The sequence below is a fragment of the Mangifera indica genome, chromosome 13 (genome assembly GCF_011075055.1).
Source record: "Mangifera indica cultivar Alphonso chromosome 13, CATAS_Mindica_2.1, whole genome shotgun sequence".
Lineage (NCBI taxonomy): Eukaryota > Viridiplantae > Streptophyta > Magnoliopsida > Sapindales > Anacardiaceae > Mangifera > Mangifera indica.
In genome coordinates, this window is record NC_058149.1 from 11947740 (window position 1) to 11963176 (window position 15437).

At 33.3% G+C, this 15437-nt stretch overlaps 2 protein-coding genes and 1 long non-coding RNA gene across 14 annotated transcripts; 2 read left to right on the forward strand and 1 right to left on the reverse strand.

Annotated features, from left to right (window-relative positions):
- The first annotated feature begins 176 nt into the window (after positions 1-176).
- On the forward strand, positions 177-7671 carry LOC123194790 (3-hydroxyisobutyryl-CoA hydrolase-like protein 3, mitochondrial). Of its 7 annotated transcripts, XR_006497328.1 has the most exons (12): positions 177-454; positions 890-1066; positions 1274-1338; positions 2444-2578; positions 2666-2765; positions 3748-3877; positions 4335-4513; positions 4665-4792; positions 4912-5013; positions 5237-5340; positions 5890-6166; positions 7108-7671. XR_006497328.1 is itself a non-coding variant. In XM_044608209.1 (11 exons), exons 1-10 carry the CDS (start codon positions 349-351, stop codon positions 5336-5338), a joined length of 1224 nt encoding a protein of 407 aa, XP_044464144.1. In that variant the 5' UTR covers positions 177-348; the 3' UTR covers positions 5339-5340; positions 7108-7671. The 7 variants fall into 7 exon arrangements, 6 of the variants coding, with proteins under 6 accessions (XP_044464144.1, XP_044464143.1, XP_044464142.1 ...); XM_044608209.1 differs by lacking the exon at positions 5890-6166; XM_044608208.1 differs by lacking the exons at positions 5890-6166; positions 7108-7671 and adding an exon at positions 5551-5649.
- A 674-nt stretch (positions 7672-8345) lies between these two features.
- LOC123194788 (3-hydroxyisobutyryl-CoA hydrolase-like protein 3, mitochondrial) lies at positions 8346-13925 on the forward strand. Of its 6 annotated transcripts, none has more exons than XM_044608203.1 (11): positions 8518-8654; positions 9195-9296; positions 9411-9541; positions 9746-9798; positions 10654-10788; positions 10879-10975; positions 11950-12079; positions 12563-12741; positions 12892-13019; positions 13138-13239; positions 13463-13925. In XM_044608203.1, exons 2-11 carry the CDS (start codon positions 9229-9231, stop codon positions 13562-13564), a joined length of 1125 nt encoding a protein of 374 aa, XP_044464138.1. In that variant the 5' UTR covers positions 8518-8654; positions 9195-9228; the 3' UTR covers positions 13565-13925. The 6 variants fall into 6 exon arrangements, with proteins under 6 accessions (XP_044464137.1, XP_044464136.1, XP_044464138.1 ...); XM_044608204.1 differs by having other exon boundaries at positions 9504-9541; XM_044608202.1 differs by lacking the exon at positions 9746-9798 and having other exon boundaries at positions 8346-8654; positions 9504-9541.
- A 42-nt stretch (positions 13926-13967) lies between these two features.
- Positions 13968-14888, reverse strand: LOC123194791. The gene is made up of 2 exons (XR_006497329.1): positions 14447-14888; positions 13968-14299 (listed from the first exon to the last, which is right to left on the reverse strand). It is a non-coding gene; the product is annotated as an uncharacterized LOC123194791 (long non-coding RNA).
- Positions 14889-15437: the final 549 nt, after the last annotated feature.

Sequence of the window (15437 nt, forward strand, 5' to 3'; positions counted from 1 at the left end):
GATTCGATGTTACCCCATTTATAGAAATAAATTGCATGAAAGCCCAACGGGCCTCTTTTGAATGCTTCAAAGTGCTCTGGGCGGGACATGAGTAGCCTTCCGAACCTGAGCGACAAATTAGTAAAAAAGAAAGAGAACCGAACTACCCGTGCTAATTACCTTATAAAACATGAGAAACGGACTCACTGCTTCTCATATCCTAACGAAATCATCACCCACGGTCACGCCATTCCTTAGTCCAACTATAGCAATAATCTCTTGCTCTCAACTTCTCGACGTCACCAATTCACTTGTTCTTTTTTCAAATTTTCTCCTCTCTCTAACTTTAACTGCCGAACATTCGCGATCATGGCGACTTCTGGGAGCGACGAGTTTGTCAAAGGAAATGTTCATCCAAACGGCGTCGCAGTCATCACTCTCGATCGTCCCAAAGCTCTTAACGCCATGAATCTAGGTTATTTATTTTTCTTCATTTTTACTTTCTGGATTTCAATTCTGTGTAATTAATTTCTTTAGTTAATTATGTTCTACTCCTTAAACTTCTTCATCGTTTAATTAATGGAAAAAAGGCCCCTGTAGTTGGTAATGCCACTTCGTTAGAAATGTGATTATATATTTATTTGTGACAAATAGATATGGTATAGATTTTAAAGATAACTACGACTTTAATTTTGTAAAATTGAATAATCCTAATTCTAATTTTAACAAAATTAACTTGAGAAAATCAATGTCTGATTGGGAGATGGAGCAAAACATTCCTTTATTTATTTTTATTTTTTGGACTGATTAATATCATTTTTATTTTTTTTGAACTTGAACAGCTAATTTATTTCTGTGGCCATTTATTCATATCAAATTGCTTTTATTGATATGTGTGTGTTGATTTCAGTTTTAATCTTCTGGTGGCTTCTCTTCAGCTTTTGGTTTCTGTTTATGCATAACTTGTATGCCCGTCATGGTACAGATATGGACATAAAATACAAGAATTTTCTTGATGAATGGGAATCAGACCCACGGGTCAAATGTGTGCTAGTGGAAGGCAGTTCACCTCGTGCCTTTTGTGCAGGTAATTAAGTAACAATATAGTTTCCTTATTGATATTCAATAGCATCCTTCTGCCATTTATCTCTGATATACTGTTGAAGAACTTTCTAAATTTCATTGTGGTTAATTTGTACAGACAAGTTCTTATGCGTATGCATAAACATTTCTGGGTTATCTTCAATTTAGTTCTAGGGCAGGTTTTGAAGGTGACCATTCATTGCAAATGCAGGAATGGATATCAAGGGACTAGCTGCTGAAATTCAACGAGACGAGAACACACCCCTTGTGCAAAAGGTTTCCTTATAATGCATGTCTTGTGCTGGGGATATTCCTCACTCACTCGATCAACAATTGATCGCTTTGAAAGCACCATTATACCGTTTGGTTTTTCTTTTGCATTTCTCTAATCTTGTTGTGTAGGCTATTGTGTTGTATATCATATCTTGACTTTCTCAATGCTCGTCTAATTGATGACCCAGATCTTAGTTTATATGCAGGTGGTGATGTCAAGCAGATCACAACCAAAATCAACTATCAGATATGATTGAGGTCTCCTTGTGTCCTTCTAAGTATAGATTATCAAATTCATCAGAATACGTAACACACTCTATTAAAACCAAGTTGAAGATAAAGTACCTTGTCTATTATATATGCTTCAATGCTAATAAATCAGTGATCAACCTGTGTGGAACCATTCTTCTGTATTTATCTAATTATGAAATTGCACCTAGAATTTGGAAGAAACCTAAAATAATTTATTCGAATTTAAACCCAGAAAAACAAATGTTTATAGTTGAATAGAAGACTTATCTCTTGTAATTTTACTTCCCAAATATGGTTTCAGTCACTCAAACAAGTGTTGGTTTCCCTGTTACTATTTGGAGGAGGATTACAATTTAGTTACAAGTTTTGGTGTTTAATAAATTTTATTGTAATTAAAGTGTTTCTGCTTTATAATTGTGGCTGCAAAATAAATGAGATGATGTTGAATGTGATAGAAGTAGTTAAACTATGACTTTTGACATGCCTCTGTGTAAACATAAACTCTCGTCCAATCATGATGCAGCAGTCCCTCGTGTCATTCTATATGTTTCATTCATATTGTTGAAAATCAAGCTAATATTATCTTCCATTCTAGAGTATTTGCATTAATACATATGCACTGTTCTATCTCGTGAATGATATTGACCTGTTTTATGGAGTTTTGTATTACCAGTAATGATGATTTATTTTCTGAAACATGCATTTTGTTCTCATCTGATGGATTCAACTTAATTATTTTCTGAGTTTCAATTTATATTCTATGTTGTTGTCCATTAACTGTACTTTTCTATTTGTTCTTGTATTTTATTCTGTCAGTTGAGGTATATATTCTGTATTATGCTGAATTTTCTTCCAGGTATTTACTGCTGAGTATTCTCTGATTTGCAAAATTTCTGAGTACAAAAAACCATATTTGAGCTTCATTGATGGTATAACAATGGGATTTGGAATTGCTCTGTCTGTTCATGGTCGCTACAGAATTGTAACAGAGGTACAATATTGTTGACTTATTGTATGGAGATCTTAAATTGTAATAGAATTAAAAAATTTCAAGTTTTTTATTTTTGTAAATCCATAGCAGAGGACTGTTCTCGCCATGCCAGCAAATGGAATTGGCTTATTCCCAGATGTTGGATTTTCATATATTGCTGCACAAAGTCCAGGAGGAGGATCTGTTGGTATGTTTTGTCATCTGAATTGTGATAAACAGAATTGGTTTTGTTCCCCAATGTAAAATTTTCACTAACAGGTTCTTAAATGTTTAAATTGGAGTTAGGATTGTGGGCTAGCTATTAACAGAGTCTATTTCTTTTAGATATCTTTTTTGAGATAGCAAATAGGCTTAATTGCTAGAAACTTTTCCACAAATAGTTTCAGTTTGAATTTTGGTTTTTTTTTTTTGGTGGTTCTTTTCTCTCTTTTTCTATTATAGTTTTCCTTGATCCATTTAATTTTTTACTTATTTGAAATAGTTTTTTCTGTTTCCATCTTGGATAATGTATTCAAACATTTGTATAATTTTCTCACTCTTGTACCTTAACTTTATTTTCTTTTTTTTCACAAACTGGCTTCTATAGATGCAATGGCTTGCAATGAAAAAGGAGTTGCTGTAGCTTATGGCTGAGCCTCTCTCTTGCACAAAATTTGATCACCAGAAATTTCTTTTGACCAGTTAGCCTTTGATCTGGAATGGTTTCTCTCCTTTTTCTTGAAGCAATGTATGCATTCTCTTGGTTGAGGAACTGGATGCTTTCATATTGTGTGATATAATAATTCCTACATTATCTCGTCTTGGGATTTGGTTGTGTAGTTAAAATGTAAATTCTTACTTGTAGAATTCGTCTGATTTCAGATTTCTTTCTCTCTTTTTTCAGCGTACTTATTAATAATGATAAGATTCTGTCTAGTTCAATCACTATGTTAGTTTAATGTTTTAAATCTCAAAGTGAAGTTGTTTGTTGGTTTTTTTATTGTTTTATTAAGATTTAGTTTCCTGTGAAATGCCTACTTGTTTCTTCTCCATAATTTTTTCCTTTTAGACATGGATTGTTATATATGTTAATATACAAATAATTTCTTTGAAGTGGTTGATAACATCCTTCTTTCTTTATTTTGTCATTATTTGTTTTCACTGTGTGACAAACTCTAAAAGTGTTGCAGGTTCTTATCTTGGATTGACTGGGAAAAGGATTTCCTCACCTGCTGATGCATTGTTTGTTGGACTTGGAACACATTATGTCTCATCTGGGAATTTAGGTCCACTGAAGGAGGCCCTTTTGGCAGTTAACTTGTTGGTTTCTTTTGTTTTAGTGGAAATGAGTTTGCTGCATTAAACAATTGTCTGTTCTAATTTGACTGAGTTTTATTGTGGCCTTGTATGGAATAATTTGCTTGTGATTTAAATAAAATCTAGTTACTTAACAACATGTCATATAAGTTTTGCCCATTCCCTCAGATTATCATGATTGGATAATTAAAAACACACCACTTTTGGGATTGTAGTTAGAGCATTTTTGTTGCGTAATATCTCTATGGTGGCACTAAGGACTCTTTTATTACACTAATGTTAAATCTATATTCTTTTTCAAATTGTGGTTTGAGATGCATATACTTGTGCTCTTCAGATGGAATTTATTCATAGGTTTAACCATCTGCTGCTTGATTTTTTGTGGAGTTATTATGTAGTGATCCTAATTTATAGATTCTTTGCCTAATTTGAAAATTCATCTAAACTTTCGTTGATGCAGTTCCGAGGATCCAGATCAGGATATCAAAACACTTTTGGCAAAACACAACAGTGATCCTGAGAGTGAGGCCAAATTGAAGTTGCTTTTACCTCAAATAATTTCATCCTTTGGATCAGAAAAGTCAGTTAAGGAGATAATTGAAGAGCTTGAAAGACATCAATCAAGCAGTGAGGCTTCAGGTAAACTAGTTCAAACTTTTTGGTTTAGAAAGAGAAAATTGAAATAACAAAATAGTGTTGTCTGTCCTTGGGGAACTCAATATTTTCTGTGATGTTGACTTGACTTGAGTTGATGTTCATCAGAGTTCTGAGTTCTTTTGTCTATTTCCAGTGGTGCAGTGGGCTAATGAGGCTCTTCAAGGTCTTGGAAAAGGTGCTCCATTTTCTCTTTGTTTGACACAAAAGTATTTCTCCAAAGTTGCATCAGCATATGGGAAAGCTGACAATGATTTATCGAAGGTCAAGATTCGGGCCTGTGTCTTCAACCAATTTTGTTTCTGATTGTTCATGATTTTTCTCCTCTTATGGTACTCTGTGAAAACTAACATGTTTTTTCCTCTGCAAATGGTTGCATTCAGCTAAGTGGTGTGATGAAAATTGACTATCGAATTGCTTTAAGAGCTTCTCTACGAGGTGATTTTGCTGAAGGTGTTCGAGCAGTCTTAGTGGACAAGGATCAGGTTTTCTCACTATTATCATTTGAATACAAGTTTATAAAATATGAATTAATCTGCACTTTTTGGTTTTCTTTAATAAATTTTGAATGACTACTTGATTGATAAATAGTGAATTGCTAAAAAAATATATCCGCGATGGCCCTTCATTATAGAATTGTAGATTGCATATTTTCCATTTATTCATTTTGATGTACTTTCCCAGTAACCTTCATGATGTATTTTGCAGAATCCGAAGTGGAAACCATCAAGCCTGCTGGAAGTTGACCAAAGTGAAGTGGAAGCTGTATTTGGACCTCTGGGGCCTGAAGTTGAGGAATTGAAACTTTGAAGGTCAGACATGGAATCAACATACTTTTTCTTTAATTTCTGAAATAATTGGAGATGGATACTGTTCCAGTATAATTTACGCCAGAAAATGAACTTAGTTTGCATATTCCAAATTAGTCTGAACTTAAAATGTGATCATTTCGGATCCCATGAATCTTATGTTTATTTGCAAAGTCCAATGAGTTAACTACTTCTAAAACTTCATTTGAATAGGATTGGTCACTGGGTCGCAATCAAATCGATTGATACAATTTGAATTTCAAAACCATGCAAATCACCCCGTATCAAAAGAAAAGAGAGAACAATTTGATACTTGTGTCTTTTTATCATTCATTGAAATGCTATATCTAATGTTTGATAATCTCTCTCTCTCTTTTTTTTTTTTTAAACATGTTCTGTATGCAATGCATGGAAGGTTTTATTTTGAAGTTGGGTTTTAGAAAATTGAACACCCAAGAGGGGCACAGATAAGGCAGTAAGATTGTATCAAAATCTTGGGTTGTGTAAATTTAAAGCAAAGTTTGAGCTTCCCGCTAAATGTTTTGACATTAGAATGAACATTAAATGATTGGAAGAAAGCTTACCCATTGGAAATGGACCTGGGCATTCCTGCTTTGTCTTCACGTTCGTTCATAAGATTCTCCCCCACAAGCAATACCATGCGGCTGAATTACCATCACAATTGGACCACAGAACTGAGCTTCATTCAGATTCAGCAAATGAAATACAGAGACCTCCAATGATTGCAACGTGCAAGACAAAAGATTTTCCTCTGGTGGCAGGCTTTAAAGCAGCATAACAAATAGCCAACAGTCATCAGCATAATATGGTAACCATTTCTTCACTTCTCAGATTAAACTAATTCAAAATGAACCTTAGCAGAAGCTCAGAAAGTCACCCTGGCAGGATTATCAATTACATATATCTTAGAATTTTCTGCTGTCCTGCAAGCACCATGTAAATTTGATTTTACATGAAGCTCGTCATTCAAATTTGAAATGAAGGCCTTACTCACTCTTTCAAAATCAGTAATTAAAGGAACACAAAAAAGTAGAAAATTTTCAGTTCTCTAAAAGGGAGAAAGAAAATGTATGACTTGACTCATCTGGGCTGATAACATTCACAAGTATGTCACAAATGAGAACAAAAAATATAAATAAAAAATAGGATGAGATAGATAGCTGATGCTGCAGGGCTTCTTGTGATTCACGGGCACCAATGACAGATAAGGAGGGACCAAACACGGTGACGCTTGTTTTCAGCCGTCGGCTACAAGCGAAAGTTCAAACCATCTTTTTTAGATGGGATCCATAGTTGCATAAGCTAAGACTTTCGTCTCTTGCCCTTATAGGGCAAAAGAGGATTCCAGGCATAAAAGTTCAAACATTCAAATGATATTTTAAAATTAAATTCTTCACATTTAGAATTTTATATATTTGTTTATAGTATATAAATTTCTTTCTCATATTAATATTATTTAGGTATAAAAATGCAGATGATTATGAAAGAGAGTATTATATATATCATTTTAAGAAGATATATGATATATACACTTAAGTATCATCTTTAGATGGGATCGATACTAGTATAAACTAAGAGTTTAGTTTTTTGTATGTGAAGATATGAAGTTTAAATAACAAAAGAGATAATTTTAAACGTAAAAAACAAAAACTCAAATTTCTTCCATCATATTTTAAAATTAAACTCTTTGAATTCAGAATTTCAATTTGTTTGGTGTAGTTTTAAAGTTTCTTTCTTATTGTTATGTAGGTACATAAGCATGGATGATTATGAAGGAGGGTTTAAGAGCCCATAGATTGAGGAAATCATTTCAAACATTGAAGCCAACTATTTTGGCTGGGCTTCAAGCTTTGCTTCCATTGTTGTGGACTCAAACGATGATCTCTCAGTGGAGAAGATTCAGAAATGCTTGAAATCTATGAGACCTAAAGTTACAGTAACCTTGGCTGAAACTATGTTTTATAGTGACGAAAGGGAAATTCTAGATAAAGTTACGACTCTATGCACAGTCATCCAAATTGCAAGCGACATTGTGGTTCCAAACTCGGTTGCTCACTACATGCAAGAGAAGATCGAGGGAAAATCAATGGCGGAAATGATAGAGACTAATGGACATTTCCCACAGCTCACTGCTCACCTGGAGCTTGTTCAAGTCCTCGGTGGAGTTTTAGGGTTTTGATCTTTGATCAATCTTTTTGAACATTTATGTAGGAGATATAAGTTGCCGACTAGTTTGTGATAATGATAACTTGTTAGAAATTATGCTATAAGATGTGATGTGGAATGTGTTTTGTGCAGAAAATTTAGTTTGAGTCATAGTGAAATCTCAAACACATAATAATTAATTTTTAAAAATTTAAATACTTATTTTTCTGTTTTAAAAAAATTAAAAATTTATCATATTTTTTTAAATTTAAAACTCTAATATTTTTTATCACTTAAAGTTTAAAAAATATTCATTTCTTTTTAGAGTTTTTTTTGGTCACCAAAAATAATAAAATTTGTTGTTTTCGGTTGTATTTTCTCTCTCTCTTATTGTCTTCCTTAATTGTTTTCATCTCAAACAACTTTTGATAAATGATAAGAGATTGAAATTTTTTCTATAACGAAGAAATTTTATCAAAATTGAATCATTTTTTTAATATTAAATTAATCACATTAAAAAAATCTTAAATTCAATAAAAATCCTATAACCGTCATACAAAATAAATAATTATTATTATTTTTAGATGTAGCCAGGATTGGGCCTTTTTTGTATGTTTCAAATTTGCGTCGGAAAAAGTGTCCGTCGGACGGGTCGATGTTACCCATTTATGGATATACAATGCATTAAAGCCCAACGGGCCTCTTTTGAATGCTTCAAAGTGCTCTGGGCAGACATGAATGGCCTTCCGAATTGCAGGATCCAATCAATGTAATTATAACTTAAACTGAAGGACAAATTAGTAAAGAAGAAAACCGAAATATCGGTGAGTTACCTGTCGGTCTCTTTCTCACATTTCTACCTTCCTTATAAAACATGAGGAACGTACTCACTGCTTCTCATATCCTAACGAAATCATCACCCACGGCCACGCCCTTCCTTAGTCCAGCTATAGCAACAATCTCTTGCTCTCATCGTCGCCAATTCACTTGTTCTTTTTTCAAATTTTCTCCTCTCTCTAACTTTAACTGCCGAACATTCGCGATCATGGCTACTTCTGGGAGCGACGAGTTTGTCAAAGGAAATGTTCATCCAAACGGCGTCGCAGTCATCACTCTCGATCGTCCCAAAGCTCTTAACGCCATGAATCTAGGTTATTTCTTTTTCTTCATTTTTTACTTTCTGGATTTCAATTCTGTGATTAATATGCATTATCTTGTAATTAATTTCTTTAGTTAATTATGTTCTACTCCTTGAACTTCTTCGTCGTTTAATTAATGGAAAAAAGGACCCTGTAGTTGGTAATGCCACTCTGTTAGAAATGTGATTATATATTTACTTGTGACAAATAGATATAGTATAGATTTTAAAGATAACTTACCACTGTAATTTTGTAAAATTGAATAATCCTAATTCTAATTTAAACAAAATTAATTTGAGAAAATTAATGTCCGACTGGGAGATGGAGCAAAACATTCCTTTATTTTTTTAATTTTTTGGACTAATTAATATCTCTCTCTCTCTTTTTTTTTTTTTTTTGGAGCTTGAACAGCTAATTGATTTCTGTGGCCATTTATTCATATCAAATTGCTTTTATTGATATGTGTGTGTTGATTTCAGTTTTAATCTTCTGGTGCTTCTCTTCAGCTTTTGGTTTCTGTTTATGCTAACTTGTATGCCCTTCATGGTACAGATATGGACATAAAATACAAGAATTTTCTTGACGAATGGGAATCAGACCCACGGGTCAAATGTGTGCTAGTGGAAGGCAGTTCACCTCGTGCCTTTTGTGCAGGTAATTAAGTAACAATATAGTTTCTTTATTGATATTCAATAGCATCCTTCTGCCATTTATCTCTGGTATACTGTTGAAGAACTTTCTAAATTTCATTGTGGTTAATTTGTACAGACAAGTTCTTATGCGTATGCATAAACATTTCTGGGTTATCTTCAGTTTAGTTCTAGGGCAGGTTTTGAAGGTGACCATTCATTGCAAATGCAGGAATTCAACGAGTCAAGAACACGCTTCTTGTGCAAAAGGTTTCCTTATAATGCATGTCTTGTGCTGGGGATATTCCTCGCTCACTTGATCAACAATTGATCGCTTTGAAAGCACCATTTAAACCGTTTGATTTTTCTTTTTCATTTCTCTGACCTTGTTGTGTAGGCTATTGTATTGTATATCATATCTTGACTTTCTCAATGCTCGTCTAATTGATGGACCAGATTTTAGTTTATATGCAGGTGGTGATGTCAAGCAGATCACAACCAAAAATCAACTGTCAGATATGATTGAGGTTTCCTTGTGTCCTTCTAAGTATAGATTATCAAATTCATCAGAATACATAACACGCTATTAAAACCAAGTCGAGGATAATGTACCTTGTCTATTATATATTCTTCAATGCTAATAAATCAGTGATCAACCTGTGTGGAACCATTCTTCTGTATTTATCTAATTACGAAATTGCACCTAGAACAAATTTTTTGGAAGAAACCTAAAATAATTTATTCAAATTTAAATCCAGAAAAACAAATGTTAATAGTTGAATAGAAGACTTATGTCTTGTAATTTTACTTCCCAAATATGGTTTCAGTCACTCAAACAAGTGTTGGTTTTCCTGTCTACTATTTGGAGAAGGATTACAATTTAGTTACAAGTTTTGGTGTTTAATAAATTTTATTGTAATTAAAGTGTTTCTGCTTTATAATTGTGGCTGCAAAATAATTGAGATGATGTTGAATGTTAGAGAAGTAGCTAAACTATGACTTTTGAATGCTTCCATGTAAACATAAACTCTCGTCCAATCATGATGCTGCAGTCCCTCATGTCATTCTATCTGTTTCATTCACATTGTTGAAAATCAAGCTAATATTATCTTCCATTCTAGAGTATTTGCATTAATACATATGCACTGTTCTACCACACACATGATATTGACCTGTTTTATGAAGTTTTGTACTACCAGTAATGATGATTTATTTTCTGAAACATGCATTTTGTTCCCATCCGATGGATTCAACTTAATTATTTTCTGAGTTTCAATTTATATTCTATGTTGTTGTCCATTAACTGTATTTCTCTATTTGTTCTTGTATTTTATTCTGTCAGTTGAGGTAAATATTCTGTATTTTGCTGAATTTTCTGCCAGGTATTTACTGCTGAGTATTCTCTGATTTGCAAAATTTCTGAGTACAAAAAACCATATTTGAGCTTCATGGATGGTATAACAATGGGATTTGGAATTGGTCTGTCTGGTCATGGTCGCTACAGAATTGTAACAGAGGTACAATATTGTTGACTTATTGTATGGAGATCTTAAATTGTAATAGAATTAAAAATTTTCAAGTTTTTTATTTTCGTAAATCCATTGCAGAGGACTGTTCTCGCCATGCCGGAAAATGGAATTGGCTTATTCCCAGATGTTGGATTTTCATATATTGCAGCAAAAAGTCCAGGAGGAGGATCTGTTGGTATGTTTTGTCATCTGAATTGTGATAAACAGAATTGGTTTTGTTGCCCAATGTAAAATTTTCACTAACAGGTTCTTTAATGTTTAAGTTGGAGTTAGGATTGTGGGCTAGCTATGAACAGAATCTAGCAAAAAGGCTTAATTGCTAGAAACTTTTACACAAATAGTTTCAGTTTGGATTTTGGTATTTTTTGGTGGTTCTTTTCTCTCTTTTGTCTGTTATAGTTTTCCTTGATCTATTTAATTTTTAACTTATTTGAAATAGTTTTTTCCATTTCCATCTTGGGTAATGTATTCAAACATTTCCATTTATGAAGAACATTTGTATAATTTTCTCACCCTTGTACCTTAACTTTATTTTCTTTCTTTTCACAAATTGTCTTCTATAGATGGAATGGCTTGCAATTAAACAGGACGTGTTATAGTTTATGGTTGAGCCTCTCTCTTGTGCTAAATTTGATCACCAGACATTTCTTTTGACCAGTTAGCCTTTAATCTGGAATGGCTTCTCTCCTTTTTCTTGAAGCAATGTATGCATTCTCTTGGTTGAGGAACTGGATACTTTCATATTGTGTGATATAATAATTCCTTTATTATCTCTTGTCTTGGGATTTGGTTGTGTAGTTAAAATGTAAATTCTTACTTGTAGAATTCGTCTGATTCCAGATTTCTTTCTTTCTCTTTTCACCATACTTATCAATTATGATAAGATTCTGTCTAGTTCAATCACCATATTAGTTTAAAGTTTTAAATCTCAAAGTGAAGTTGTTTGTTGGTTTTATTTATTGTTTCATTAAGATTTAGTTTCTTGTGAATTGCCTACTTGTTTCTTCTCCATAATTTTTTCCTTTTAGACATGGATTGTTATATATGTTAATATACAAATAATTTCTTTGAAGTGGTTGATAACATCCTTCTTTCTTTATTTTGTCATTATTTGTTTTCACTATGTGACAAACTCTAAAAGTGTTGCAGGTGCTTATCTTGGATTGACTGGGAAAAGGATTTCCACACCTGCTGATTCATTGTTTGTTGGACTTGGAACACATTATGTCTCATCTGGGAATTTAGGTCCACTAAAGGAGGCCCTTTTGGCAGTTAACTTGTAAATCCTCTGTTATCTTTCTAATTTTAGTGGTTTCTTTTGTTTTAGTGGAAATGAATTTGCTGTATTAAACAATTGTCTGTTCTAATTTGATTGAGTTTTATTGTGGCCTTGCATGGATTATTTTGCTTGTGATTTAAATAAAATCTAGTTACTTAACAACATGTCATATCATTTTTGCCTATTCCCTCAGATTAGCATGATTGGATAATGAAAAACACCACTTTTGGGATTGTAGTTGCAGCATTTTTGTTGCATGATATCTCTATGGTGGCACTAAGGACTCTTTTATTACACTAATGTTAATTCTATATTCTTTTTCAAATTGTGGTTTGAGATGCATATACTTGTGCTCTTCAGATGGAATTTATTCGTAGGTTTAACCATCTGCTGCTTGATTTTTTGTGGAGTTATTATGTAGTGATCCTAATTTATAGATTCTTTGCCTAATTTGAAAATTCATCTAAACTTTTGTTGATGCAGTTCCGAGGATCCAGATCAGGATATCAAAACACTTTTGGCAAAACACAACAGTGATCCTGAGAGTGAGGCCCAATTGAAGTTTTTTTTACCTCAAATAATTTCATCCTTTGGATCAGAAAAGTCAGTTAAGGACATAATCGAAGAGCTTAAAAAACATCAATCTAGCAGTGAGGCTTCAGGTAAACTAGTTCAAACTTTTTGGTTTAGAAAGAGAAAATGGAAATAACAAAATAGTGGTGTCTGTCTGTCGATGAGGAACTCAATATTTTCTGTGATGTTGACTTGAGTTGAGGTTCATCAGAGTTCTGAGTTCTTTTGTCTATTTCCAGTGGTGCAGTGGGCTAATGAGGCTCTTCAAGGTCTTGGAAAAGGTGCTCCATTTTCTCTTTGTTTGACACAAAAGTATTTCTCCAAAGTTGCGTCAGCATACGGGAAAGCTGACATTGATTTATCGAAGGTCAAGATTTGGGCCTGTATCTTCAACCAATTTTGTTTCTGATTGTTCATGATTTTCTCCTCTTATGGTACTCTGTGAAAACTAACATGCTTTTTCCTCTGCAAATGGTTGCATTCAGCTGAGTGGTGTGATGAAAACTGAATATCGAATTGCTTTAAGATCTTCTCTACGAGGTGATTTTGCTGAAGGTGTTCGAGCAGTCTTAGTGGACAAGGATCAGGTTTTCTCACTATTATCATTTGAATACAAGTTTATAAAATATGAATTAATCTGCACTTTTTGGTTTTCATTAATAAATTTTAAATGACTACTTAATTGATAAATAGTGAATTGCTAACAAAATATATCCACGATTGCCCTTCATTATAGAATTGAAGGTTGCATATTTTCCATTTATTCATTTTGATGTGCTTTCTCAGTAATCTTCATGATGTATTTCGCAGAATCCGAAGTGGAAACCGGCAAGCTTGCAGGAAGTTGACCAAAGTGAAGTGGAAGCTGTATTTGGACCTCTGGGGCCTGAAGTTGAGGAATTGAAACTTTGAAGGTCAGACATGGAATCAACATGCTTTTTCTTTAATTTCTGAAATAATTGGAGGATGGATACTGTTCCAGTATAATTTGCACCAGAAAATGAACTTGGTTTGCATATTCCAGATTAGTCTGAACTTAAAATGTGATCATTTCAGATCCCATGAATCTTATGTTTATTTGCAAAGTCCAGTGAGTTAACTCCTTCTAAAACTTCATTTGAATTGGATTGATCATTGGGTCTTAATCAAATCGATTGTTATGATTTGAATTTCAAAACCATGCAGATAACCCTATATCAAAATAAAAGAGAGTACAATTTGATACTTGTGTCTTTTTATCATTCATTGAAATGCTATATCTAATATTTGATGATCTCTCTTCCTTTTCTTTTTTTTTTTTTTGCATGTTCAGTATGCAATGCATGAAAGGTTTTATTTTGAAGTTGGGTTTTAGAAAATTGAACACCCAAGAGAGGCACAGGTAAGGCAGTAAGATTGTATCAAAATCTTTGGTTGTGTAAATTTAAAGCAAGTTTTAGCTTCCTGCTAAATATTTGGACATTAGAATGAACATTAAATGATTGGAAGAAAGCTTACCCATTGGAAATGGACCTGGGTATTCCTGCTTTCTCTTCACATTCCTTCATAAGATTCTCCTCCACAAGCAAAACCAGGCGGCTGAATTACCATCACAATTGAGCCACAGAACTGAGCTTCATTCAGATTCAGCAAATGAAATACAGAGACCTCCAATGATTGAAACATGCAAGACAAAAAAGATTTTCCCCTGGTATCAGGCTTTAAAGCAGCATAACAAATAGCCAACAGTCATCAGCATAATATGGGAACAATTTCTTCACTTCTCAGATTAAACTAATTCAAATTGAACCTTACCAGAAGCTGAGAAAGTCACCCTGTCTGGATAATCAATTACATATATCTTGGAATTTTCTGCTGTCCTGCAAGCGCCGTGTAAATTTGATTTTACATGAAGCTCCTCATTCAAATTTGAAATGAAGGCCTTACTCACTCTTTCAAAATCAGTAATTAAAGAAACACAGAAAAAAGTAGAGAATTTTCAGTTGACTAAACGGGAGAAGAAAAAGTATGACTTTCATGCATCTGGGCTGATAACGTTCACAAGTACATCACAAATGAGAACAAAAAATATAAATAAAAAATAGGGTGAGATAGCTGATGCTGCAGGACTTCTCTGTGATTCACAGACGCCAATGACAGATAAGGAGGGACCAAATACGGTGACGTTTGTTTACGGCCGTCGGCTATAAGCGTAAGTTGCGTAACTGAACCCAAAAAAACCTCTTTCCCGTTGTGGATAGGGTTGGTTGGATTAATGGGAATAAGAATAATTTGTTTTCAATTAAATAAAAAGATGAGTCAAATATTTGGCCATTATAGTACACACTATTTCATCAAAAGCAAATTTAAAATATATTTTTAGCTAAAGTGACAGGTAAGTTAAATTGAACTTGGCCAGCCAACCTGGCCTGCCGAAAAAGAAAACGTGATGAAATAAAGACAATATAACCACGTCAGACAGTAGAGGTTTCCGCCTCAAGTCGGCAGGGAATGTATTTATCGCACACGGCTCTTTGTCAATTGATTTTCATCCAACTAAATGTCGGAAATACCCCGTAAGGCCCTTTTCTCCTTATAAATATATTAAAAATAATATATCATTATATAAATAAATATTTTTAAATTAAATATAAAATATTATTTAATTATATGATAATAAATTATTTATATATCAAAATTATACGTATTACTCATCAAATAAATTGTTATATATAGAAAGTAAGATAAACCTTACGTCTCTGTAAGACAGGGACAGCATTGTAATATCACTCAGGAGGTAGTTTCC